At 43.1% G+C, this 26,040-nt stretch overlaps 1 protein-coding gene across 1 annotated transcript in view; it reads left to right on the forward strand.

The window, feature by feature from the left end:
- The window catches only part of TBC1D9 (TBC1 domain family member 9), a 122,590-nt gene that overhangs the window by 68,131 nt on the left and 28,419 nt on the right, over positions 1-26,040 (forward strand). Inside the window, exons 3-13 of the mRNA XM_040250465.1 lie at positions 397-515; positions 9,510-9,738; positions 10,143-10,404; positions 12,313-12,520; positions 17,433-17,639; positions 18,851-19,021; positions 19,648-19,798; positions 21,567-21,781; positions 23,876-23,993; positions 25,130-25,415; positions 25,764-25,893. Of these exons, the coding sequence (XP_040106399.1) occupies positions 397-515; positions 9,510-9,738; positions 10,143-10,404; positions 12,313-12,520; positions 17,433-17,639; positions 18,851-19,021; positions 19,648-19,798; positions 21,567-21,781; positions 23,876-23,993; positions 25,130-25,415; positions 25,764-25,893 (2,096 nt within the window). The remainder of the gene's footprint in view (positions 1-396; positions 516-9,509; positions 9,739-10,142; positions 10,405-12,312; positions 12,521-17,432; positions 17,640-18,850; positions 19,022-19,647; positions 19,799-21,566; positions 21,782-23,875; positions 23,994-25,129; positions 25,416-25,763; positions 25,894-26,040) is intronic.

The raw sequence follows: 26,040 nt of genomic DNA on the forward strand, positions 1-26,040 counted from the left end.
GGGGCATACCGAAGGCCTCGTATTGTTGCAACTTAACAATTGTAACCTAGTCTCCTGACAAGATCTGCCTTCCCCTGAAAAGTGCAGATTCCCAGAGGGAGAAAAGAGGATAGGGCTAAGTTCCCAAACCAGAAAAGTGAGCGGGAGAAACGTTGTTGCCCTCCCACCCTAAAAGACTGTCCCCAAAGTTTCTGGACTCACCTGGTCACACGTGACCATACACTATACTTACTCTTGGATTTTTAACACATCTTGCATCGTCTTCTGTGTGATTTCCTCTGACAGGAAAAGTATTAGAAGGCAGAGCGGATGGCAGTACATAGGGATGGGGTGAGACTGGTTTGAAAGCATCGTTGACATGCTAACGTTGATTATTACCATTTTATGTTTGTGCAGGTGGTTCCAGAAAAGAAATCACTGAACACTGGGAATGGCTGGAGCAGAATCTGCTGCAGACACTTTCCATCTTTGAAAATGAGAATGATCTCACCACGTTTGTGAGAGGAAAAATACAGGTAGTGCTTTATGTATTTTATCTATTTATTTTTATTAACATATGACTAACTTGCTGCACTGTGTTAGTTCTAGGTACACAACACAGTGATTCAGTATTTCTTAAGTTAGTGGAATTTAAAACAACAACTTGTCACTAGAAAGAATTTCAACCTTACAGAAAAGTTGCAAAAGTAAGAATTGTATAAAACATACCTGGAGATCCTTTACTTACATTCTTCTGTTATTAACAGTTGACCACATTTAAATTTATTATTTGTGGGAACCATTGAAAAGCATCAGTAAGCTTAGAAAAGATGGCGGCTTCCAAATTAAAAAATATATATATTATTGAATAACGGAGAGCTTGGACTATAAAGAAAGCTGAGCATTGAAGAATTGATGCTTTTGAACTGTGGTGTTGGAGAAGACTCTTGAGAATCCCTTGGACTGCAAAGAGATCCAACCAGTCCATCCTAAAGGAGATCAGTCCTGGGGGTTCATTGGAAGGACTGATGTTGAAGCTGAAACTCCAGTACTTTGGCCACCTGATGCGAAAAGCTGACTCATTTGAAAACACCCTGATGCTGGGAAAGATTGAAGGCAGGAGGAGAAGGGAACAACAGAGGATGAGATGGTTAGATGGCATCACCCACTCAATGGACATGAGTTTGAGTGAACTCTGGGAGTTGGTGATGGACATGGGGGCCTGGGATGCTGCAGTCTATGGGGTCACAAAGAGTCAGACATGACTGACCGACTGAACTGAACTTACTGATGAAACCAAGCAGATTTGATAAATCTTCCTTTGGTTTGAGTCGTGTGTCTGAATTTCTGGGAAGTAATATAAGTGGGGGAGTCTGAGGACTCCACAGAGGGGCTGGGTGAAAGTGGGCAGTGGTTGGTGGGGAAGCAGAGACAGGAGGGGTCTTCTCCTTCCAGGAGTCACTGCTGAGGTTCTCAGTTACCTTTTTGTCATTGTTGTTCAGACTTTCAGTCATGTCCAGCTCTTTGTGATCCCATGGACTGCAGCATGCCAGGCTTCCCTGTCCTTCACTATCCCCCAGAGTTTGCTCAAACTCATGTCCATCGAGTCAGTGATGCCATCCAACCATCTCATCCTCTGCCACCCCCTTCCCCTCCTGCCTTCAATCTTTCCCAGCATCAGGGTCTTTTCTGATGAGTCAGCTCTTTGCATCAGGTGTCCAAAGTATTGGAGCTTCAGCTACAGCATCAGTCCTTCCAGAGAATATTCAGGGTTGATTTCCTTTAAGATTGACTGATTTGATCTCCTTGCAATCCAAAGGACTCTCAAGAGTCTTCTCCAACACAGTTCAAAAGCATCAATTCTTTGGCACTCAGCCTTCCTTATGGTCCAACTCTCACATCTGTACATGACTACTGCAAAACCCATAGGTTTGACTATGCAAACCTTTGTAGGCAAAGTGATGTCTCTGCTTTTTAACATACTGTCTAGATTTGTCATAGCTTTTCATTGTCCTCCCTCAAGTGTTACTGTCTTTGGGAAATAGGCACAAATCAGAAGTGGCAGGAAGAAACTGAAGCTGAAAAGTAATGAGAGAGATGGTATGGGGAGGGAGGTAAGAGGGGGGTTCAGGATTGGGAACTCATGTACACCCGTGGCAGATTCATGTTGATGTATGGCAAAACCAAAACAGTATTGTAAAGTAAAATTTAAAGAAAAGTAATCAGTTCAGTTCAGTCGCTCAGTCGTCTCCAACTCTTTGCGACCCCATGAATCGTAGCACACCAGGCCTTCTTGTCCATCACCAACTCCCGGAGTTCACTCAGACTCCAGCCATCTCATCCTCAGTCGTCCCCTTCTCCTCCTGCCCCCAATCCCTCCCAGCATCAGAGTCTTTTCCAATGAGTCAACTCTTCGCATGAGGTGGCCAAAGTACTGGAGTTTCAGCTTTAGCATCATTCCTTCCAAAGAAATACCAGGGCTGATCTCCTTCAGAAAGGACTGGTTGGATCTCCTTGCAGTCCAAGGGACTCTCAAGAGTCTTCTCCAACACCACAGTTCAAAAGCATCAATTCTTCGGCGCTCAACCTTCTTCACAGTCCAACTCTCACATCCTTACATGACTACTGGAAAAACCATAGCCTTGACTAGATGGACCTTAGTCGGCAAAGTAATGTCTCTGCTTTTGAATATGCTATCTAGGTTGGTCATAACTTTTCTTCCAAGGAGTAAGCGTCTTTTAATTTCATGGCTGCAATCACCATCTGCAGTGATTTTGGAGCCCCAAAAAATAAAGTCTGTCACTGTTTTCTACTGTTTCCCCATCTATTTCCCATGAAGTGATGGGACCGGATGCCATGATCTTCGTTTTCTGAATGTTGAGCTTTAAGCCAACTTTTTCACTCTCCTTTTTCACTTTCATCAAGAGGCTTTTTAGTTCCTCTTCACTTTCTGCCATAAGGGTGGTGTCATCTGTGTATCTGAGGTTATTGATATTTCTTCTGGCAATCTTGATTCCAGCTTGTATTTCTTCCAGCCCAGCGTTTCTCATGGTGTACCCTGCATATAAGTTAAATAAGCAGGGTGACAATATACAGCCTTGACATACTCCTTTTCCTATTTGGAACCAGTCTGTAGTTCCATGTCCAGTTCTAACTCTTGCTTCCTGGCCTGCATACAGATTTCTCAAGAGACAGGTCAGGTGGTCTGGTATGCCCATCTCTTTCAGAATTTTCCACAGTTTATCGTGATCCAAACAGTCAAAGGCTTTGGCATAGTCAATAAAGCAGAAATAGATGTTTTTCTGGAACTCTCTTGCTTTTTCCATGATCCAGTGGATGTTGGCAATTTGATCTCTGGTTCCTCTGCCTTTTCTAAAACCAGCTTGAACATCAGGAAGTTTACGGTTCATATATTGCTGAAGCCTGGCTTAGAGAATTTTGAGCATTACTTTGCTAGCGTGTGAGATGAGTGCAATTGTGTGGTAGTTTGAGCATTCTTTGGCATTGCCTTTCTTTGGGATTGGAATGAAAACTGACCTTTTCCAGTCCTGTGGCCACTGCTGAGTTTTCCAAATTTGCTGGTATATTGAGTGCAGCAGTTTCACGGCATCATCTTCCAGGATTTGAAACAGCTCAACTGGAATTCCATCACCTCCACTAGCTTTGTTCGTAGTGATGCTTTCTAAGGCCCACTTAGATGATTCCAGGATGTCTGGCTCTAGATGAGTGATCACACCATCGTGATTATCTGGGTCGTGAAGATCTTTTTTGTACAGTTCTTCTGTGTATTCTTGCCATCTCTTCTTAATATCTTCTGCTTCTGTTAGGTCCATACCATTTCTGTCCTTTATCGAGCCCATCTTCGCATGAAATGTTCCCTTGGTATCTCTAATTTTCTTGAAGAGATCTCTAGTCTTTCCCATTCTGTTGTTTTCCTCTATTTCTTTGCACTGATCGCTGAAGAAGGCTTTCTTATCTCTTCTTGCTATTCTTTGGAACTCTGCATTCAGATAATAAAGCAGGAGCAAATTGTGGGTCAAATAGCCATTCTTTTTACCCTTTTCATTACATCAAAAATGTCAGGTTTAATTCCCCTGAAACCAATTATGAGGAAGGAATTGCTATTAATGCAATTATGTGTGAAAATCATTCATGTGCAAATAGATGGTTTAAGCACTCACAGATTGTCCAGTAATGAAGGGAACCAACACACTTACTTGTTTTGAGACCTAATTAACTTTTAAAAATTATAAATGTTATAATTAACTGCAGAGGCAACCACAATCCAAACACCATAGATAACTTTTGTTTCTTTTTAGATTTCTCGTATGCTTATTTATCCTAATAGTAGTCTGACTATACATATAACTTTATATCATATCTTTTTTCTCCAATATCTACTATATTGTTGTGTAACTTTAGGTGTTATTATAATAACTGAATATTACCCCATAATTGACCTTACTATTCCTTCTTATATAAGTCTCCCTAGCTTTTAGACTAGTGAGAGTCAGGTACAAACAATAATACAATGAATTCTTCTGTTCATATGTAACTTTTCTTATAGTTTTTCTCCTCTTTAGGATAGATTACAAAATGTTGGTTAATGGGTTAAGTAAGTTTAAATGCTTTTAATGGACGTTAGTAGATATTGTCAGTATGTTAGAACCCCTGTGTGATTATAATGTTGCTTGCTTTCAGCGTTATAATTGTTTAAGCAGTTTTGCAAATTTAAGTAAAATTCGGTGTCTTATTTTCATTTTTCTCTTTGATTATGAAGTTGAATATTTTTTCATGTTTGCTAAGTTAATGTTCCCCTTTTTATGAACTACCTAAATTTGTACTGGATGTCCTGAATATTTGGACTGTAGCAATTTTACAAAATTACATGGAGCTGTTGCCTAGAACAGGGGTGACCTATTTCATATTATGAAGAACCTATAGAACATGTATACCCTGGTGGCTCAGTGGTAAAGAATCCACCTGCCAAGGAGGGCATGGCAAACAAGTCCAATATTCTTGTCAGGAAAATCCCACGGACCAAAGAGCCTGGCAGGCTACAGTCCATGGTGTCGCAAAGGAGTCGGACATGACTGAGTAACTAACCAGCAAGAACAACATAGAACATACAGGAAGGAGATCATTCCATCCCTTTGTTCCATCATCTGTTCCACCTGCCTAAAGTTACAGTAATCTGAAGAGATTCTGCATTGTGAACCCTCTTTTTTTTCTTGAAGTTGGGAAAGTTGGAAGTGGAACTTTAGGGATTATTATCCTTATTGTTGAAACTATATGTGTTTTAGTGATGTTTTTCACATCTATGTCCTTATAAATCCTCTCATATTTAAAGAAATTTTCTTTTAAAAATTTCAGTGAGCATTCTAGATATGTAGTACTTTTATGTAGCTCTTTGATAGCATGAAAAAGTGAAAGTGTTGGTCTCTCACTCATGTCAGACTCTTTGTGACCCCATGGACTGTAGCTCGAAAGGCTTCTCTGTCCGTGGAATTCTCCAGGCAAGAATACTGGAGTTGGTAGCCATTCCCTCCTCTAAGGAGTCTTCCCAACCTCAGGGATCGAATCCCGGTCTGCCACTTTGCAGGTAGATTCTTTACTGTCTGAGTCATTGGGGAAGCCCCTTAGATAGTGTAGTTTGAATTTAATGTTCCTTCTCTCTAAATATATGGGTGTCATTTGGTTTGTTCTACGTTGCTCTTTTCTAGTATTCTGACTTCAGGTCAGAGCCTTGCTACAAGGCCCAGGTGGAGAGCAGACATTAGGCTGGAGGGTCTCCATGCTCACTCGGACTTGAATGGCCATCAGCATTGCCTGAGGACCCAACTGCAACTTCATATTAGTTGTTCTCATTCTATCCCTTTCATCTGTTCACTCATTCATTTCCTTTCTCCTTCTTGCATATTTTTGGCCCCCCTTTGGTGCAGGTATTGGTAACTTTGAAGTGTCATATAGGTCCAATCTCTACATCCGTGTCTCCATCCCTGCCCTGCAAATAGGTTCATCTGTGCCAGTTTTCTAGATTCCATGCGCTGTGCTGTGCTTAGTTGCTCAGTTGTGTCTGACTCTTTGCGACTTCATGGACTGTAGCCCACCAGGCTCCTCTGTCCATTCTCCAGGCAAGAATACTGGAGTGGATTGCCATGCCCTCCTCCAGGGGATCTTCCCAACCCAGGGATCGAACCCAAGTCTCCCACATTGCAGACACATTCTTTACTGTCTGAGCCACCAGGGAAGCCCAAGAATACTGGAATGGGTAGCCTGTCCCTTCTCCAGGGGATCTTCCTGACCCAGAAATCAAACTGGAGTCCCCTGCATTGCTGGCAGTTTTTCACCAGCTGAGCTACGAGGGAAGTCCCTAGATTCCATATATGTGCCTTAATATATTACATTCACTTTTCTCCTTCTAACTTACTTCACTCTGTATAACAGACTCTAGATTCATCCACATCACAGCAAATGACCATATGTTTCTTTTTATGGCTGAGTAATATCCCCTTGTGTGTATATATTGCACATCTTCGTTACCCATCCGTTTGTCAGTGGCCTAGAGGGGTGGGATGGGAGGGAGGGAGCGAGGCTCAAGAGGGAGAGGGATATATGTATACCCATAGTTGATTGGTGGTATTGTACAGCAGAAACTAACACAAGTAAATCAATTATACTCCAACTGAAAAAAAAGACATGTCACAAAGACTGCAGATATATCTGCCAGTTGTAACAGGTGTTTTCATCCCTCTTCGCTCTGAACTGGGTTCTCCTCCTCCCCACCCAGACATCTAGGGCCCTTATGCTCCCTGCTGGTTGTCTGCAGTTCCTTGAAATAGCACGCCACCAAAGCCTGCTTACCCCCAAAGCAGGTCCAAAATGTGTCTTCCCTGGCTTCCACCGAAGCAGCATCTCTATTCTCTCGGTGGAGTGGTACTAAAAGTAACTAGAGGGAACAACCTTACCTTAAGAGACTCTGAGGGAAATGCATTGCTACTTCCAACGCCATTCAGCCCTCCCATGAAACAGAAGAACAGGAGTCGGCAACTTGGTACTTAGTTTTCCAAACTGATTTTGCTAACTCTTAAACAATTTTAGACTTAGAAATCTGTGACTCTGGAGGTCACAATGAAAACTAAGATAGGGCCCCTTAAGATACATGTTTATCTGGAAAGACAACATACACTCTTTTTTTTTTTTTAAATCTTCTTTATTTCTTTTTGGTTGCACTGGGTCTTCATTGCTGTGTGCAGGCTTTCTCTAGTTGAGGCAAGAAGGGGCTACTTTTTGTTGTGGTGCAAGGGCTTCTCCATTCGGTGGCTTCTCTGGTTGCTGGGCACAGGCTCTGGGTTATGCGGGCTTCATTAGTTGCGGTTTACAGGCTTAGTTGCCCCTCAGCATGTGGGGTCTTCCCAGACCAGGGATCGAACTGGTGTCCCCTGCATCGACACTGGACCACCAGGGAAGTCCCAACATATACTCTCTTAATAATTTTTTTTTTAAATTAAATATCTCCTAGGTGCTAGCTGCTGTTGGTAAAAACTTTTTGAGACATTGTGTCTGAAAGGCATATTGTGGTTGGGGGGCATATACACAAAATACTTTCAGCCAACATAGAAATTAAGAGAACATAAAGACAAGAATGCTGGTGCTTATGCCGGACTTGGTTAATTTCATAGAAAATGTGATACTGATACTGAACCTGGAAAGGTGGATTTGGGCAGACCAAGAAGGGGATCTTTGTCACAAGATGCAGATTGGATTTTTCCCCTTACACTGATAGACTGTGGACATTTTCATGGTGGAGATGCTGTTGTCAAATCTCTGTTTCAGAAAGTAGCTGTACAGAATATATCACAGTGTAGAAACACTCCTGATGGCATGCCCATTGGGAAGCCACTACGGTAATTCCTGGACTATGCAAAGGGACTAAGAGGTGGCAAGAGGCTGAAGACCCGTCCAGGGCTGTGCTTGCTGTTTTGATTGTTGTTTACATGTTTGTTTTCTACTAGAATTGAATGGTGATGGAGAGGTTGGAAGACAAAGCCCTCTCCCCCTTCCCTCCTGCCATCACTTCTTAGCATCACAGCTGCTCGCAACTGGAGTGGACAGTCTTGAAAATAAAATTCAGGACATCATATGTATTAAAAAATTTCACTACATCAGGCACAGAGGATCAACAGTACTTAATGTGAGGAAGAAGAGTTATACTTGGGAGAAGCGTTTGTAAAGAGCTGGGAATTGGACTGGATTTTGAGATTAGGTAGGATTAGTGATGGGTGATACAGTGGTAAAGAATCTGCCTGCCAATGCAGGAGACTCGAGAGGCGAGGGTTTGATCCCTGGGTAGGGAAGATCTCCTGGAGGAGGAAATGGCAACCCACTGCAGTATTCTTGCCTGGAAAATTCTGTGGACAGGGAAGCCTGGCAAGCTATAGTCCATGGAGTCACAAAGAGTCCGACATGACTAAGTACACACAGAATTAGTGAAACAGACAACAGTCTTACTCTAGATTTTATGCCCTCAGAATGAATGACAGGACCACAGGCAAGAAGGTGAAAAGCATACAGATGACATATCCAGGCCCTGAATGTGCTTTGAATCTTGTCAAATGCAGTACAGTGAGAACAAGTGTTGCAGTGTTGGTTGGATCAAAAATGTGCATGGTCTAGAATATTGGATTTTACATGGTGATTGTAGGGAAACAGAATTTTGATAATAAGAATTTTGTAGTTATAAGTTTTGGGAAGATATATTTATAGGGAGCATCCAGAATTCACTGGAAGCCCAAAGGCAGGAATTCTAGGTATGAGGCTGCTCAAATTCACAGGGAACTGCAGTGACAGCTTTGGGATCAAAACCCCAGACATTCATGCTCCAGAGCTCATGTTTATCTCACCGTACCTTGTGAACAGAGAAAATGGAGATGAGGTAACAGGGATTTGGTGATTACAAAGTCAAAGGTGGAATTTCAAGGAACATTTTCCCTCAGGAGACATATATAGAAGCCATTTTTCATTGAATTATGGAGGAACTGGGTAACAAACAGCCCCTTAAGCTGCTAAAATGATTAAGCAGTAGGTTAAGCCAGTTATTTATCTTGCAACAATCTTATTTCCTGTGCAACTGACCAAAAATTGTGTGTCTTATATAATTTCCACTCCAATATTCACCTCTTTTCTGTTCATATGGTGGCTTGTTCCTTTTATCCAGGTTCCTGATATTTTTCATGGCTGAGGGACAGTGGGTCTGTGGCTAATAATCAGTTAATGACATGTGTTTTGGCCTTTCTTTGCTCTACATTGATCTGTGTTGCTCTTCAGAAATCTTTTAGTACGTAAATGCTGCTTGTTAAGTGGCTTCGGTTTGGGGAGTTGGCTTTGAACATAATTCAGTTTTTTTAAGTGTCCCTTAGAAGAAGATTTGAAGAAAAATTTTTCCCTTGCCAGTATGTACAACACATGAAAAAGAAACAGTTCTAGTGATAGTGATACAAGTTGTGCATTTGTGTTTTATCCCTTCTTAGGGCATCATTGCAGAGTATAACAAAATCAACGATGTAAAGGAAGATGACGACACAGAGAAGTTCAAGGAAGCCATTGTGAAGTTCCATCGGCTGTTTGGAATGCCCGAGGAGGAGAAACTCGTCAACTATTACTCCTGCAGCTACTGGAAGGGGAAGGTCCCCCGACAGGGTTGGATGTACCTCAGTATTAACCACCTTTGCTTTTATTCTTTTCTGATGGGAAGGGAAGGTGAGTCCCCTAGAATTTCAGAGGTAAGCTTTTGACAGTCTACTGAGGTTTTTGCCCGTCCTGAATGTAAACCATATCTAAACATCAACAGTAGTAAATCTGCAGTTGTAACTGATTTGTGATGACTTAGCAGTTGAATTCAATCATTTTTGGCTCTGTTGCTGTAAACTACTTGATTGTGAGGTAATAAAAATTGACAAAGGACTTAAATCCGTCATAATCATAACTCAGAATTTTGTGGTCTAGATTTGTCTTTTGAAACTATCAAGCAGAATATTAATAAATATAAGCACATAAGCTCATAGGAGTTCTGTGAAAGTGGAGGATGGTGTTGTGAGATTTCCAGTATCTTGAAAGGATTGTAAGGAGCCACATATTGACCCAGCCTCATTCTCTGTGCTCAGCCAAGCTGGTCATCCGGTGGGTGGACATCACTCAGCTCGAGAAGAACGCCACGCTGCTTCTACCCGATGTGATCAAAGTGAGCACGAGGTCTAGCAAGCATTTCTTCTCTGTATTCCTCAACATCAATGAGACCTTCAAGTTAATGGAGCAGCTCGCCAACATCGCCATGAGGCAGCTCTTAGACAATGAGGGCTTTGAACAAGATCGATCCCTTCCCAAACTGAAAAAGAAATCTCCTAAGAAAGTGTCTGCCCTAAAACGGTAGGTGACAGAGACCTGAAGTCTTACAGACTTTAGAAACAAGAACCCATCTGTTCATTTATGAAAGTTAACCTTTTCTGAACAGCTTCAAGGGTTCAGAACACTTTTCTGGGTATAGATACAAAACTGAGAAAGACTGCCGAAAGCACTCACTGTTCAGCAAGTGAGGTAGACATGACCAGCCCCAGCACTATAGGTTGGGACCTCTTTTGGTGCTCAGAGCAGAGCACCTTGAGTACACACACAGGGAGATGGGCAGAGAAGGACCTCTCCATGGAGCTGCTCAGAGCGGGGCTCTCAAAATTACTCAGTCAGTAAGATGAGTATTACTTTAGACATATTATTTCAGGCAGAGGGACAATATGGTAAGGGAAACACAAGGGGAAAGCACAGAGGAAAGTAAGCTCATCAACATTTGTAGAAGGTGGCTGGGCATGGGATGAGGCTATGCTGCAGAGAAGCCCGAAAGTCTGGATGTGAGAGTGAAGGCTAGAGAGAAGGCAAGGGGAAAGCTGACGTTCTAATGTGTGATGGTATGCATGGAATCACCCCTAACTGAGATGAGGACGAGGGAAGGGAGAGCGTGTCCAAAGGATATGAGGATTCAATTTTGATCACTTTGAGTTGAGTTGCCTGCAGGGCGTCTAACTAGACATCGGTTCAGTGGGATAAATGGAATTGGCCGTCGTTGGTGTACAGCTGGCCATTGAAACCTGACAAGAGGTCACTGTAATGAAAACGCCTTTGGTGATGTGAGACATGTTTTGATAGAGTGATAAGAAGATGGGTTACTGTGGTGGGTTGAACGCACGTGAAAGGCAAGGCAAGGGAATTAGGTCAGTACAGACTGCTTTGTCGAGAAATTCAATGGTAAAATAGGGGGTTTGCTCTTTTTTAGAACGAAAACATTTGAACAGAAGGTAGTATGAAGTAGGCAGGTGGGAAGAGTTTGTTGATGAGGGTAGCACAAAGACAGAAGGGAGCATGGAGATAAAGCTAGAAGAAAATGAATAATTTTAAAAGTGGCATCTTGGACTTCCCTGGTAGTCCAGTGCTTAGGACTCTATGCTTCCAATGCAGGGGACTCAGGTTCAGTCCCTGGTCGGGGAATTTAGATCCCACATACCAAGCAAAGCAAAAAAAAAAAAAAAAAAAAGGATCTCACAGCATGCAGAAGGATGCTTGTGTGTGCTGATAACCTCTCCCTTCAAAACAGGCAAAAGAAGAAGGAGGAGGTGAGGATGGAGGTAGTTTTAGAGATAGAAGGGAGGGAATTGGAGGGCCTGTCTTTGCCTTGTGAAGCCAGAAACTGGATCATCAGGGGCTGAAGTGGCCTAAAAGCTTGAGCAAAGATGTTTAAATGATGAACAGGAAGAAGGAACTCATCAGAGAAAAGCTCATGGTCGCTGGAGGACCCAGCTCGGCTTAGACCCTCTGGTTGTCCAGGAGGTGGGCTCTTCCTGTGTTTCAGGCAGTTTTGTTGTTTATTCAAGGTGACCACCGACAGCCTGCAGGTTCCTGCGGCTTCTGTGCATCCTCATTAGGTCATTCTTCAAAGATAAGGCCCCGAGAGTGGCTGCGGATGAGTATAAATGTCATCCTCTCTTCAGAAATGACTGTATTCTTTTAGAAAGAGAATTCTTTCCTGTCTAGGCCTTGTTTTCCTAAGATTCTTTGACATTTACAGATACTGATTGTAAAATGACTACCCAGGGGACCTAAATATATTAAAATGATTTCATTATGCTTGGGTCATCATTGGAGTTAACTCCAGCAGAAAGCCAAGAAGGTAGAAATAAGTCTGACAAGGTGGAAGGGAAAGGTGGGCCGGGGAGCCTCTGTTGCCACATCATTGAGAGGTTCTCAAACTTTTCTCTGGTGGGGAGAGTTATTACGGTTGTTTTCCAGTGATCTGGACGCCAGGGCCAAGAGCGAGAGGTACCGTGCACTCTTCCGGCTGCCCAAAGATGAAAAATTAGATGGCCACACAGACTGCACGCTCTGGACTCCATTCAACAAAATGCACATTTTGGGGCAGATGTTTGTGTCCACGAACTATATCTGCTTCACCAGCAAGGAGGAGAACCTGTGTAGCCTCATTATCCCACTGCGAGAGGTACGTGGCAGGTGGCAATGGGTGTTTTAAGAGTTTTATTGGTAATCCTTTTCTGGGTATCTTACCATCACTGAGTTGGCTTTTAACCATGGGTGAGCGTTCCTAATTCTTTGGTGCCATCTGCCTCTCTTTTATGTGTTGTCATTGCTCCGAATGACAATGGGACCTGCGAGGTTTCTTCTTCCAGAAGCAGACTGGTGTTTTAATCTTGTTCGGGTAAGGTGAGATCGACAGAGCAGGAAATGACTGTCATTGAAAAGATGCTTGTTATACTCATGGATCCCATCAGGGGGCGCACGCCATGCTAGAGGGCCCACAGGGGGGAAGCACCAGGGGGGTCAGCAGACAGAGGAGCAGGGAAGGATGTGGACTGGAGTCTTGATTGTGATGTCCTTGGGAAGAAACAGGTGAGACAGGATAAGCAGGCTTGGGATTGGCAAATTGAAAAATTCCATCAGGCTCTAGGGCTGAGGCCCTGTCCCTAATTGCCTGGTTCCTGGCCCTGGGGTGACGAGGGCAAGATGAATAGGGCCCCTGAGTGTGAGAGCAGGTGAAGGAGGTCCTTGGGGTTTGGATTGGTTGGTTTGCTTGTGAAAGGCCTTCTCACAGGAGTTGGTTAACTCTGGGTCAACAAGGCCCCGAGATGTGAAAACATCAAATAGAGAGACTAGAACGTTTCTAGAAACTAGTAGAAACTAGTTATTACTCCTGGCCCACAGCCTGAGCATCTGGATCTTTAGAGAGTGGTCTAGGTTGTGAATCAGAAAGTCAAGATCTGTCTTAGTTTGCTGGTTCCCTCTGTTAGAACCACTGGGACCACTGGCCGCCATGGCCAGATCTGTAATCTCTGCAAATTTTGGAGTCTGTACTTTAATAAGGTTCCAGGCTGAGGCCCATGGACAATGGAATGAGGAATATTATTATTGTACCTGGGTTGGAAGTGGGTTCTCTTGTGTCTTCACAGTGGTAAGGTGGTTCTGGTACTTGTGGAGAAGCCTTGCTATTGGGGTTGAGAAGAAATTCCAGGTTAGGATGTCCAGGGCTGGCAGATCCACAGTTTCTAACCTGGCTGCTTTCAACCTACTTTGGTCCTTTCCTAGAAATTAAGATGCTTAGAAGCTTTGGCTATTTAATCAAGGTTGAGCCTTTGTTAAGATTTCCTGTGGTAAAGGATTCAAGTTTCTCTTTGCCTTACTTTTTTCTTTGAAAAAAAAAAATCATTTATGTCAGCAAATTTTCTGGTTTAATTTTTCTTGTGTGCATCATTACTACAGAAAATTATTAAAATACAGACAAATAGAAAGAAAACAAAACTCACCCCTAGTCTCACCATTCAAAAATGACCACTGTGAACATCCTGCTATGTAGTTGTTCAGGCTTTCTATGCATTGCTGTGTATATGTCATTTATATTATTTAGGTTTAAGAAATAATGAATTTTATTTTTTGCCTATTTCTCTTAACAGTGAGTGTACACTAAACTTATTTCCATATCATAAAATATTCTTGTATAACTTTTAATGACTGCATGTTATTCCATTACTGGATATGTATAATTTATTTCTTCTTAATTTAGGTTACCTCTGGTTGGACCTTTGCATTATTTTTTTTGTTTGTTTCCTCCCAATCATATGTATAATTTTCCTTAAATTATAAATTCCTAGAAGTTTGCTGATACTGCTGCTAAGTCACTTCAGTCGTGTCTGATAATTGGTGTATTAAAACGAATACAAAGTGTTAGGCAATGGAAAAATCTAGTTTTCTTTCTTATAGGGTGAGCTCATTGGTATTATAACACATTTGGAGACTAGAATTATTGGGGGTTGATTCTGAGATGGATGGTTGATGGGTACTTACAGGTGGCTCTGAAATGCATCTCATGGCTTTTTCCAGCAAACTTACCCTCTTTATCTTAGGGAGTTACTAAACTCTGTGTGTGTGCGTGGTAATTGACATCATGTACTAGTTTCAGGTTAACGTAGTGATTTGATATTTGTATATATTATATAATGATCACTATGATAAGTCCAGTTAACATCTATCACCATTCATAGTATGCTATTAAAGTCTGCTATTAAAAATGTCCTCTGTCAAGTACTACCTGAACAAAATAAAGTAGAGTGACCTGGACCCATGAGGGAAACCCATCCTGACATTAAGAATATACTGAGTGTATCATTTATAAATCTGAGTGAGTCATCACTTTGTTTATCCAAAGGTAACTGAGGAACAGAGGGGCTGGAGGCTACCATCCCCATCTCTCCTGTTCCTCTCCTCCGGGTTCAGTTCAGGGGCTCTGTGTACATTTTAGTGTGATCTACAATAGGATCACGCGAGCTTGGCGGAGTTAGGAGATTGATGGTTAGTACCCTCAGCCCATCTTGTGCTTCCTAGTTTTCCCTAACAAGTAGTAGGGCAGAGATAATTCAGGCACATTTCAGGATAAGTCAGAAGGGGGAGGATAGTATAGGTGGCATTTAGAAGTAAAGTGTGTTGTGGTTGGAGGGTACGGCTTGAAAGAAACCCCCAATGAGACAGCAGTGCCCTTTCTTTACCCCAGTGAATCACTGAGATATATTAATGGTAAATCCTAAACCTCAACTAATGGAAGAAGCAAAGGACTTGTGTTTATTCCTACTCTAAGTTATATAATGACAAAAATGCACTAGGGCAGGGCTCCCACGCTCCGTCGGGGTCTGTTTGAGCAGAGTGATCTCTCCATGAACTGAGTTAAGCTAATCGATCAGTAGGAGCCTCAAGGAACATTGCACCCTCCTTTGAACAGCTCCTTTTAGAATTCTGTAGACTTGAGATTGCTGTTGTATTTAATTTTTTATAAATAAGTGAAAATATTGACTGGAGACTGTTAATATACATTCTGCATGCAGACTTAAGGTAGAGTAAATCGACACATGTTAAATGTTTACACAGAATTATGTTGCTGTAGATTTTAAAGAAAAGTCTGAACTAGCAGCAAGAGGATAAAGTGATGAGAGTCCTCATTAGGATTTCTAGATGCAGTCTCTCTTCTTTTTTTCAATTATAAACTACCTTGTAAAATGTTCCATATGAAACACCAAGATTTCGTTAAATTCAAGCTATCTTACAATTGTAGTTGGTGATGAAAATGTGTCTCATTATTGCGTAGAACATTCCCTTGGAGCTATTACCCTTTCCTGGAGGCACAGAGTTTCAGGGGTAGAATTCTACTAGTGAGTGAAAAATACATGCTAACCTGTGGGAAGCTTTCTAGGGTTTCTGTAGGTGCTTTCTTGCTGTTGCTTCATGATCCTGCTAGATACTGGACTTCATGCTTGATTTCCTCATGAGCACATAGAATCTATGTTTTAGGTGCAGAACTTGAACCCTTTCATCCTCTTGGCATCTGTCATTAATTGCAGATGCCTGGTGACTAAAAGAATCAGAAACAATCTGTTGGGAGAAAAGGAGTTTTTTTCAGTCTTTTAAAATAAGCATTCTTTAATATATGTCTGAAGTATCATGGGAAAATCCTTTTTATGATAAAGAAGTTGGTTTCCCTCTCTCCCTGCCAATTTCTCTAGTTTCTTTAGCACTGGAGGGAAAAACTCTTAGGTACAACTCTAGGTATCTCAGAATATTCCTTTAAAAATGTATGAATATATATCCAGCTTGTACATGTTTATAAAAGCTGAGAACAGAACTCACGTCCTGCAGTTTTTCCCTTTATGGACCCCAGTAATACCTGTTCTGCACCTGTGACCATGCAACTTTTTAGGCAATTCCAATAGGTTACTTAGCCTTGAAAGGGAGAGAGGTTTTTAAAGTTCTGCCCTGAGGAAATGTCTTTCACGTGAAAATGCTGATGAAGAGGTTGAAGTTGAACCTGTCTAGACTGCTTACCTGTGGAAATGAAGATGGGAAAGAAACTAAACTCTTAAGTACACAATCATCGCCACTGCAAATAAACCATTTATCTAGAGCTGATCTTGAGATTTTTCTTCCTAATGTGCTAAAGAAAAGAGTTGTAATGTATTTATCTTAGTTTCCAGTTGATGAAAATCCTTTTATAAACCAGCAAATGTATGCCATCATTTCAAAGTTGAAACACATGCCCCCTGTTTCTACTTTTCTCCTGATGTGGTTGACTTACTTTACTACACACACTAGTATGCACAAGTGCACACACACACACACACACACAACAGTCAGCCTGTGCAGATAGGGTTGCAGTTAAGCTGTTTACGTCATGTCTGCTCAGAATCAAGCCTTTAAAACTTTGAAGTGGTAAGAGGTGAGGAATGCAAAGCCCTGGAGTCTAAACAAGATGTTTGAAGGATTGGTAGTGTTTCAAAAGCCATGTCCACATTAAGCTAATAAAAGGACCCAGTATCGTGGGTTGTTTCTCTCTCTTACAGATGAAGCACCAGCTAAGAGTCCTCCCTCTTAAAGTTCCATGAAATTTTAATGAAAGTCAAAGAATTCCTTCACAGCAAGGTTTCTCAACCTTGGTGCTGTTGACATCTTGGGCCTTACTGTGTTGGGGGGTAGGCTGACTTGGGTCCTGTGCCCTGCAGGATGTTTAGTTTCATCCTTGACTTCCACCTGTGAGATGCCCTTGGTACCGTCCACTTGGGACTACCAGAAGTGCCTCTGGATGTTGCCAGATGTCTCCTGGGGCTGGGATGGGGGCTCACTCTCGATTTATAACTACCAGCAAGATACTTCCGGTTCCAGTTTTGTTTGTTCTGAGCTGTTTTCTTTTATTGGGACAGTGTTCAAGAATCTCAACTTGCCTCAGTAAAGTACGGAGGTTCCTGCCGAGATTGAAAAGCACGGTCTTCTTTCTTCAGTGCTCAGCATCTTCAGCGCTCAGAGGTTGCTGCCGGGTGATCCCTGGGAAGTAATGCTCTTGATGGCCTGTTTCTTTTCAGGTGACAATTGTAGAGAAAGCAGACAGCTCCAGCGTGCTCCCCAGCCCTCTGTCCATCAGCACCAGGAACAGGATGACCTTTCTCTTTGCCAACTTGAAGGATAGAGACTTTCTGGTGCAGAGGATCTCTGACTTCCTGCAGCAGACAACCTCCAAAATATACTCAGACAAAGAATTCGCAGGAAGCTACAACAGTTCGGATGAGGAGGTCGGTGGAAGGCACCTGTGGGGTTGGTTCATCCTGTTTCTCTTTCCTGGGGAGTGTTCACCTCCTGGTCTGTTTTGTTTGATCTTGAAGCTTTGCAGCTGTGCTGAGGTGAACCAACTACTCTGATGTCCAGAGAAGACATCTCATTTAAATCTCATGGTGTTTGTATTTAGAAAGATCATAGAATTGGACATCTAATCTCACCCTCTTCTTTCACCGTTGAAGGCGTTATGATTTGTCCTGATTACATAGCAAGTGAATCTGGTCTAAGTGACTCTGTTGGGAATTATACAGAGGTCACCCAGTAAAGTCTCAAACCTGAAATACAACATTATTAGGATGATTTTATTATGATACAATACGAATTGTGTCCCTATTGAATTAGGCTCTGAATCCACATCCAGGGAAACTGGGCCCTGAAAGATGCATGATTAGCTCAAGTGATAGAGCGACTTGCAGCGAAAATTCGTTGTAAAGCTGGTGAGCTCCTGTTTACCTGCTCCAAGCTTCTGTGGGCATTTTTGAGGCACCAGAAACTAGATAGGAGGCGAGGGAGGCAGTCCCATCGGCAGTTGAATCAACCACATCACGCTTTGCATGCGTACTAATCAGAGAGATAAGTGTCCAACCAATTTGTTGTAAAAATGAATCTAAAATACAGAGGAGGCATTTCCCTGGTGATCCAGTGGTTAAGACTCCATGCCTCCAATGAACGGGATGCAGGTTCGATCCCTGATTGGGAAACTTAAGGTCCTTCGTGCTATGGGGCACAGCCAAAAAATAAAATACAGAGGAAACCTGTTGGGAACATCGAAGCTCTGTGGCCCATGATCCCCTCTAATTCTCACCAAAATGCTGGCTTGCTGACTTCCTCCTGCTACATCACCTAGCAAGACACCTCTTGGGAACCATGGTGAAGCTATTTGTGTCTGTCCAGAGGACAGTCAGGTGGCTCGGTGGTAAAGAACCCGCCTGCCAGTGCAGGAGACACGGAAAATGTGGGGTTTGGTCCCTGGGTCGGGAAAATAACAACCCACTCTAGCATTCTTGCCTGGAGAATCCCGTGGACAGAGGAGCCTGGTGGGCTACAGTCCATGGGGTCTCCAAGAGTCAGACACGGCTGAGCACAAAAAGGTGGAGGAGAGGATATAGAAGAAGTAGATTCTGCAGCTCAAACCGTCCCCGCGTCGTGTTGCTCTCTGCGTTGGCAGGTGTATTCTCGGCCCAGCAGCCTCGTTTCCTCCAGTCCCCAGAGGAGCACCAGCTCCGATGCCGATGGCGAGCGCCAGTTCAACCTCAATGGCAACAGTGTCCCCACGGCCACACAGACCCTGATGACCATGTATCGGCGGCGGTCTCCCGAGGAGTTCAACCCGAAATTGGTGAGTGCCGCCTCCTCTTGCCCGGAACTTTCTGTATTAGAACAGGAATGTTTTAAAAAAATCTTTTAAAATAAACTCATCAATACGTCACTGGACAGTTTCCTACAAGTGAAGGATATTTTGTTTAAAAATACAAAGGACATATAAATATAACATACAATGACATATTTGTATGTCATCGGGTTTCAGAGTGGCTTCATTGTGAAAGGAGATGGGTCGTATACTTCTATATGCAGGTGACATTTTTTTAGTTTTGTTTTTTAACTGTTGTTCAAGTAGCCAACAAGTAAGTACATAATGTCTCAGGCCACATTTAACAACATCCACTCTGTTTCCCTTGGAGGAGTAGATATAAAGCCGTAAGTAACATTTGCATTCTCCTGCCCCATCTCAGGTAAGTGGCATTCTGACTCTGGGCCAGGAAGTTTCATGGCAGATCCACAGGCTCTGATATATGGGTTAGGTCACAGAAGGTCTTCAGAAAATCTGAGTTCTTTGTTCTCATGAATTCTGTCCAGAACTTACCAGCTCCGTTCTCCAGAGAAAATGTTCTGACTTTCCGTCAAACTTGTCCTTACCATTCTCGAAGTACTTTGGGTGTAATGACGCTACTTCATCCCTTTCAGGCCAAAGAGTTTTTGAAAGAGCAGGCCTGGAAGATTCACTTTGCGGAGTACGGGCAAGGGATCTGCATGTACCGCACAGAAAAGACCCGGGAGCTGGTGCTGAAGGGCGTCCCTGAGAGCATGCGTGGGGAGCTCTGGCTGCTGCTGTCTGGTATGGCGGGGCTGGAGCGGGAGCACGCCTCCAGGGTGTGGGGAGCCCCGGGGCGGCCCTCACCTTCCATCGTGCCTCAGGGCTGTTTCAAACATGTACCCCCCACTTCAGCCCAGGGGTCTAATCTCTTCTAATCAGTGAAGTACAAGTCAGTTTACCCTCTCATTCCATCTGTGTGTGTCTGTACATATGCACGTGTGCTGAGTTGCTTCAGTCGTGTCTGACTCTTTGCAACCTCATGGACTGCAGCTCGCCAGGCTCCTCTGTCCATGGGATTCTCCAGGCAGGAATACTGGAGTGGGTTGCCATTTCCTACTCCAGGGGATCTTGTGGACCCAGAGATCAAAGCCGAGTCTCCTGTCTTGGCAGGTGGATTCTTAAAACACTATGCCATCTGGGAAGCCCATGTGTATATATACACATATTTAACATATAAGTACCTATTTAATTATATAATATGTACATATATATGTGTGTGTTTTTATATGTACATATTTGTATATATGTATATGTGTGTGTGTACATAAACCTTATACTTGCATAAATTATATTTAACTAGATTTATAGTTAAGTGCTTGCATGCAGGGTTTGTCTGTTTGTAAGAATCATAACCTCCAGCTATGTCACAGCAGTGGTTCTCACCCACCTCTGCGTCCTCCCGCCCAGCACCCAGGAGCTCCCCTCCACAGCAGTGGCTCCTCACTGCCAGGAATATGCTCCCTGCCCCCTGCAATTCTGAAAATCCCTCTTCATCCTTCCTCCTACTCTTCAGTATGGCTCTTTGTGAGCTCTTCATAATTTCAGTTTTTAAACTTGTTTTGAGAGACAAAGCTTCCTTTTTTAAGTTAAATCAGAAGGAAAACCCTGATAAAATGCAAGCAAGGCTGCTTGGTTGGAGAACTGAGACCAGTTCAGCTTCAGCTTGACTTTCTCTGCCCACTTCCCTGTTTTTCTGTGAGCAGCCCCTTTGGGTTGTCTGTGGAAGTTCCTTGGAACACAGTTTCTAGGTTAGAAGCCTCTACCTTTAGGGAGAATTTTTTGTTTGTGTGTGTATAGGGAGGCTTGTAGGGAGGTTTTTTAAAAATTCATTATTTTTTTTTTAATTGAAGTATAGTTTAACAGTAACTGTTAGTTTCAGGTGTACAGCATAACCATCCAGTTGTCTTTTTTTCTGATTATTTTGCCTTATAGGTTATTACAGGATATTGACTATAATGCCCTGTGCTATACAGTAAATCCTTGCTACTTATCTGTTATATGACTAGTAGTTTGTATCTATTAATCCCATACTGTAATTTGTCCCTCTCTCGTCCTCTTCCCCCCTTTGGTAACCATAAGTTTGTTGTCTGTGTCTGTGAGCCTGTTTCTGTATCTAGGGTTATTTGTACTCTTGTTTAGGCTTCACGTATAAGTGATATCATAGAGCGTGCGTGTGTGAGAGAGAGACAGAGAATCACTTAGTCGTGTTTGACTCTCCACAATCCCATGGACTGTAGCTCACCAGGCCCCTCCATGCATGGGACTCTCCAGGCATCAATACTGGAGTGGGTAGCCATTCGCTTCTCCAGGGGATCATAGCGAACAGGGGAGATTTTCAGCCGCCGGCTTCCAGTGGAGCGGGAAGAGGGGAGGGGGCCGGGAGTGAAGTTACAGCCGGGCTGTGGCTGTGACACACAGGTCCTCACAGGAGGAAGGTGGAGGTGCCGGCTCAGGCAGCCAAGGCCGGGGCTCCCACTTTCTGATGCTGGGTCCGTTCGGTGTTTCGCAGGCGCCATCAACGAGAAGGCCACCCACCCCGGCTACTATGAGGACCTCGTGGAGAAGTCCATGGGGAAGTACAACCTCGCCACGGAGGAGATTGAGAGGGACCTGCACCGCTCCCTTCCAGAACACCCCGCTTTCCAGAACGAGATGGGTATCGCCGCTCTGAGGAGAGTCTTGACAGCTTATGCTTTTCGAAATCCTAACATAGGGTATTGCCAGGTGAGTGTCACAGATGGATAAGACTTTTAAAAAAAATGTTTTCTGCCAGCTGGTAAGTAATAAGAAAGGCTTTATGGGGGACTTCCCTGGTGGTCCAGTGGCTAAGATTCCACACTCCCAGGGGGCCCGGTTTCGATCCCTGGTCAGGGAATTAGATCCTGTATGCTGTCGCTAAGACCCGGTGCAGCCAAATAAATATTTCTTTAAAAAGAAGAAAGGCTTTATGGTTAAGAGAGCAATTACTGTACCAGGGTCTCTCGACCTTGGTACTGTTGGCATTATGGACTGAATAATTCTTCGTGTGGGGCTGGCCTGTGCTTTGGAGAATGTTTAGTAACATTCCTGCTTAATCACATGTTTAATAGCATCTTCTCACGAAATGCCAGTGCTCCCCACTTGTGACAACTAAATGTTTTTAGACCTTGTCAGATGTCCTCGGGGATGCATGCTCTCCCAGGGCAGAGAAACCCTGCACTGAGCAGAGGAGCCAGGGGATAAGAGTGCCCTTTCTGGATCCACCACCGTCTGGTGGCCTGGCTGGTCGCTAACTGGTCATGAGCAGATCTGGGCACCAAGCCTTTAATTCTGCATTCTGGTTCCCCAGTGCTCCTCCCCTTGGTAACGCCTAAGCAGTTAATGTCCTTGAGAATGTAGCTCTTATATGCTATGGCTATATTTTAAGGCCCACTAAAATAAATGTGTAATTCAGTATTAAAGAACGTTGCCCATATACCAACCGCAGTGATTGCTTGTATATGTTAGTATGGATAGCACAATTTGGAAAGCTCTAAGATAGTGTTGTTAGATTGAAAGGCTACATATGTACCCAGAGAAACCTTCCTTGACCATCTAGTTGAAACCTAAAGCAGGCTTACTTTCTCGAAACCTGTATACCATGCGTGCATATGCACACAGACACACAGACATGCATATATCACAAGTCTCCCTGTACATTTTATCTTTTGATAGCAGTTGATTTAAAATATATCTCCAATTGATTAATCAGCTTTCACATCTCTTTTATCTCTCTGACCCCTGGATTTATGCCCTGTGAGATTTGTCACCCCTGTGCCCCCCCTTTTCCCCAGTACTTAGTCCAGAGCCTGTTACCTAGTAGAGCCTCAAAAGAAACTTACCTCGACTGAATGACAAAGAAACCAGCCATGACCTTGATCATGTAGTAGGCAGGTTAATTCTCAAGTGGAATTTTAATCATTTCACTTGGGAACCTACTGAGTCAGGCTTACAAGGAAGAGCCTATCAGACCAAAATTCCTTTTTTGACATTTATATTGTAGGAATCTGATGGACACTTACTTACCGGTTTCTCCAGGATCAAAAGAAGTACAGGCGGGAGCTTGCTTCTAATATTAGAGTTCATATTTATCTTTTGATCTTCCTCTTTTTAATTAAGAGGACTATTAAAGTAGTTGAGCCTGGAGTGCTTATGAGCTAGCTGATGATATCTTTTAATAAAGTAGGTTACTTTAGAATTAAACCCCTGTTACTTATCACTACCATCCTTATCCAGATGGAAATAATGGGCGAGGACTCCAACTTTGAAAGGTTTCATTGTTCCCTGAAGAGCACCTCAAGCCATGTGTACTGGGCGATAGAAACAATTATGGAAGATTAAAAGGGAAATATTCACCTCACCGAATTAAGGATTCCAAACACCGAGACTGATAGGTTGAAAGCTTTGTCAAATAGGCTTTGGACAGAGTTTTTGAATGAGGATTTGTGGTCGTGGTGGGGCTCAGTCCTTGGTGCACATTGGTGTTCATGGAGCCCTTAACAGTTAACAGGCAAAAAAAAAAAAAACCCACAAAACAACAGCAAGCAAAAGCAAAACACTCAGCAGGCTGAAGTTCTAAGGGTTCTTACATTGTTCAAAAGTTGTAAACAAAACAAAACTCAGAAGAATGGGTGTATGTAAAGCCTTTACATGTTTATTATCTGTTTTTTTGTGGAAAAAGTGTGCTGGCTCCTTTGGGACTAACTCAGTCGTTTCTCAGGTTAACAGAGTTGCTCATATGTTAAAATGTGTCTGATGTATTTAAAATGTATCTGATGACGTCTTCTTTCATCCCTTGAGGCCATGAACATTGTCACTTCCGTGCTGCTGCTTTATGCCAAAGAGGAGGAAGCTTTCTGGCTGCTGGTGGCTTTGTGTGAACGCATGCTCCCTGATTACTACAACACCAGGGTGGTTGGTACGTGAGGATGCAATTAGTTTATGACCCTTATCTCATCAGGAAAATGTTTCTAGAACCAGGAAACCAGCCGTAACCCCATTTCCAGTTACTATTAGCCAAAAGAGTGTCGGACAACTCCAGTTTTCCAAAATGGGAATGAGAGGGCTTGAATCAACATAGATTATTACACAAAGGAGCACCGTGGAGCTTCTCCCCATGGAAAGAATATGCGTCTCACTGTTTTAGAAAACACTCAATGTGGGTGTCTGTGGCATGTGAGAGCTACACCAGGCACACAGATCACCAGTCCCCAAAGGTTTAATGGTGCTAGAGCTTGGAATCTGTGGAAAGCAGAAGGATTCAAAAAAGGAGTGGGCAGAATAGCATATAAAAATATATTCAGAGCTCAGTTTCTAAGGTATTTTTCAGAACTGGTTTCATTGCAAAGCAAGCAGCGATGGTGAGCATTTAAATAAATTATTGATGTCTCTCCGTATAATCCCCTCCAGTGTTAGACATTCATTTTAGCAAGACAAGCTTTTTCTTGCTAGTACAGCAAAAGGTATACTTTATGCTCTCCTCTTTTGTTCTGTCTTCATTTCTAAACTTTTGCACAGTAACTTGATTCATTGGAAATACTCTCCAGAAATGTCAGGAAGTTGATCATGAATGTGTACAGCTGGAATGCTTATACTTTGGGGGAGGGGGGGAAAACCAAACAATTATTTAAAGAAACAATTCCTATATGGGGACCAAGCATCCAGAAGAGTGATTTTTTTTTTTTAAGAGTTTGCCAAGAAATGAACCTACTTAGATGTATATTTCATGCCTAGCCAGACATCATGTTGCCAGCAAAATAATTGTGTGTCAGGAAAATCTTGTAAGTTGACCTTTTCCACAGCTCTTAGAGCTCTTAGAGCTCTTTTATGATAAAGAAGCAGGGGAGGGAGGCCCCAGAAAGAGAAGATGCAGTCAGAACTCATCTGGTGACTTGGCTGTGCTGATGATAGCTTCGTCTAGTAACGTAGCGATCAGAGTTCTGTCTCAGTAGCAGTTGTCAACTGGATTATTTTCGTCAAGCTATTGGCTTGGGTTCATTTGTGAGAAGGTGCTGTTGGTTAACGCATGACCTTTTGCGTCCACCTCCGCTGCAGGTGCGCTGGTGGACCAGGGTGTCTTCGAGGAACTGGCCCGGGACTATGTCCCGCAGCTGTACGACTGCATGCAGGACCTGGGCGTGATCTCCACCATCTCCCTGTCCTGGTTCCTCACCCTTTTTCTCAGCGTGATGCCCTTTGAGAGCGCAGTGGTGGTTGTCGACTGTTTCTTCTATGAAGGAATCAAAGTGATATTCCAGTTGGCCCTAGCTGTGCTCGACGCAAACGTAGACAAGCTTTTGAACTGCAAGGACGACGGGGAGGCTATGACCGTTTTGGGAAGGTATTTCTCACCTGGAAAACTACCCCTGGGCCTTCTTCTCTGTACCTTCCTTCTGCCTTTCTCCTTGGTTCTGTGAGTCTTATATGCCCTGCTGGTTATCATAGGGCCCACTTCTCTGTGTGATTGAGGATTTTTTTTTTTTATTCTTTGTCTCTAGAAGTGAAGATGATTAACTATACTTCAGTTTAAAAAAATAATAAAATTTTAAAAAGAAGTGAAGGGATTTTCATTCACTCTTAAGGAAATTCTAGTCTTCTGATATGCAGAGTTTGCAGAAAATAGGTGGACAACTGTAAAGGGAGAATTCCAGATTCGTCTCCCAGTGACTCCAGATTCTTTCTTCTTCAGGTATTTGGACAGCGTGACCAATAAAGACAGCACGCTGCCCCCCATCCCTCACCTCCACTCCCTGCTCAGTGATGACGTGGAGCCCTATCCAGAGGTTGACATTTTCAGACTCATCAGAACTTCCTATGAGGTGGGTCTGCATGCTCAGGGGGCCTCCACTGGATGTGTGCCACACGCTCTCATGGCTAACCTAGGGTGTCCCTGCTTCCCTCCTGGTTCTGAGAACTGGTTGTCAAAGCAAGCAGCTCCCCACCAGCTGACAGCTTCGAGCTCCAGA

Source organism: Oryx dammah, unplaced genomic scaffold (genome assembly GCF_014754425.2).
Source record: "Oryx dammah isolate SB20612 unplaced genomic scaffold, SCBI_Odam_1.1 HiC_scaffold_12, whole genome shotgun sequence".
Taxonomy (NCBI): domain Eukaryota; kingdom Metazoa; phylum Chordata; class Mammalia; order Artiodactyla; family Bovidae; genus Oryx; species Oryx dammah.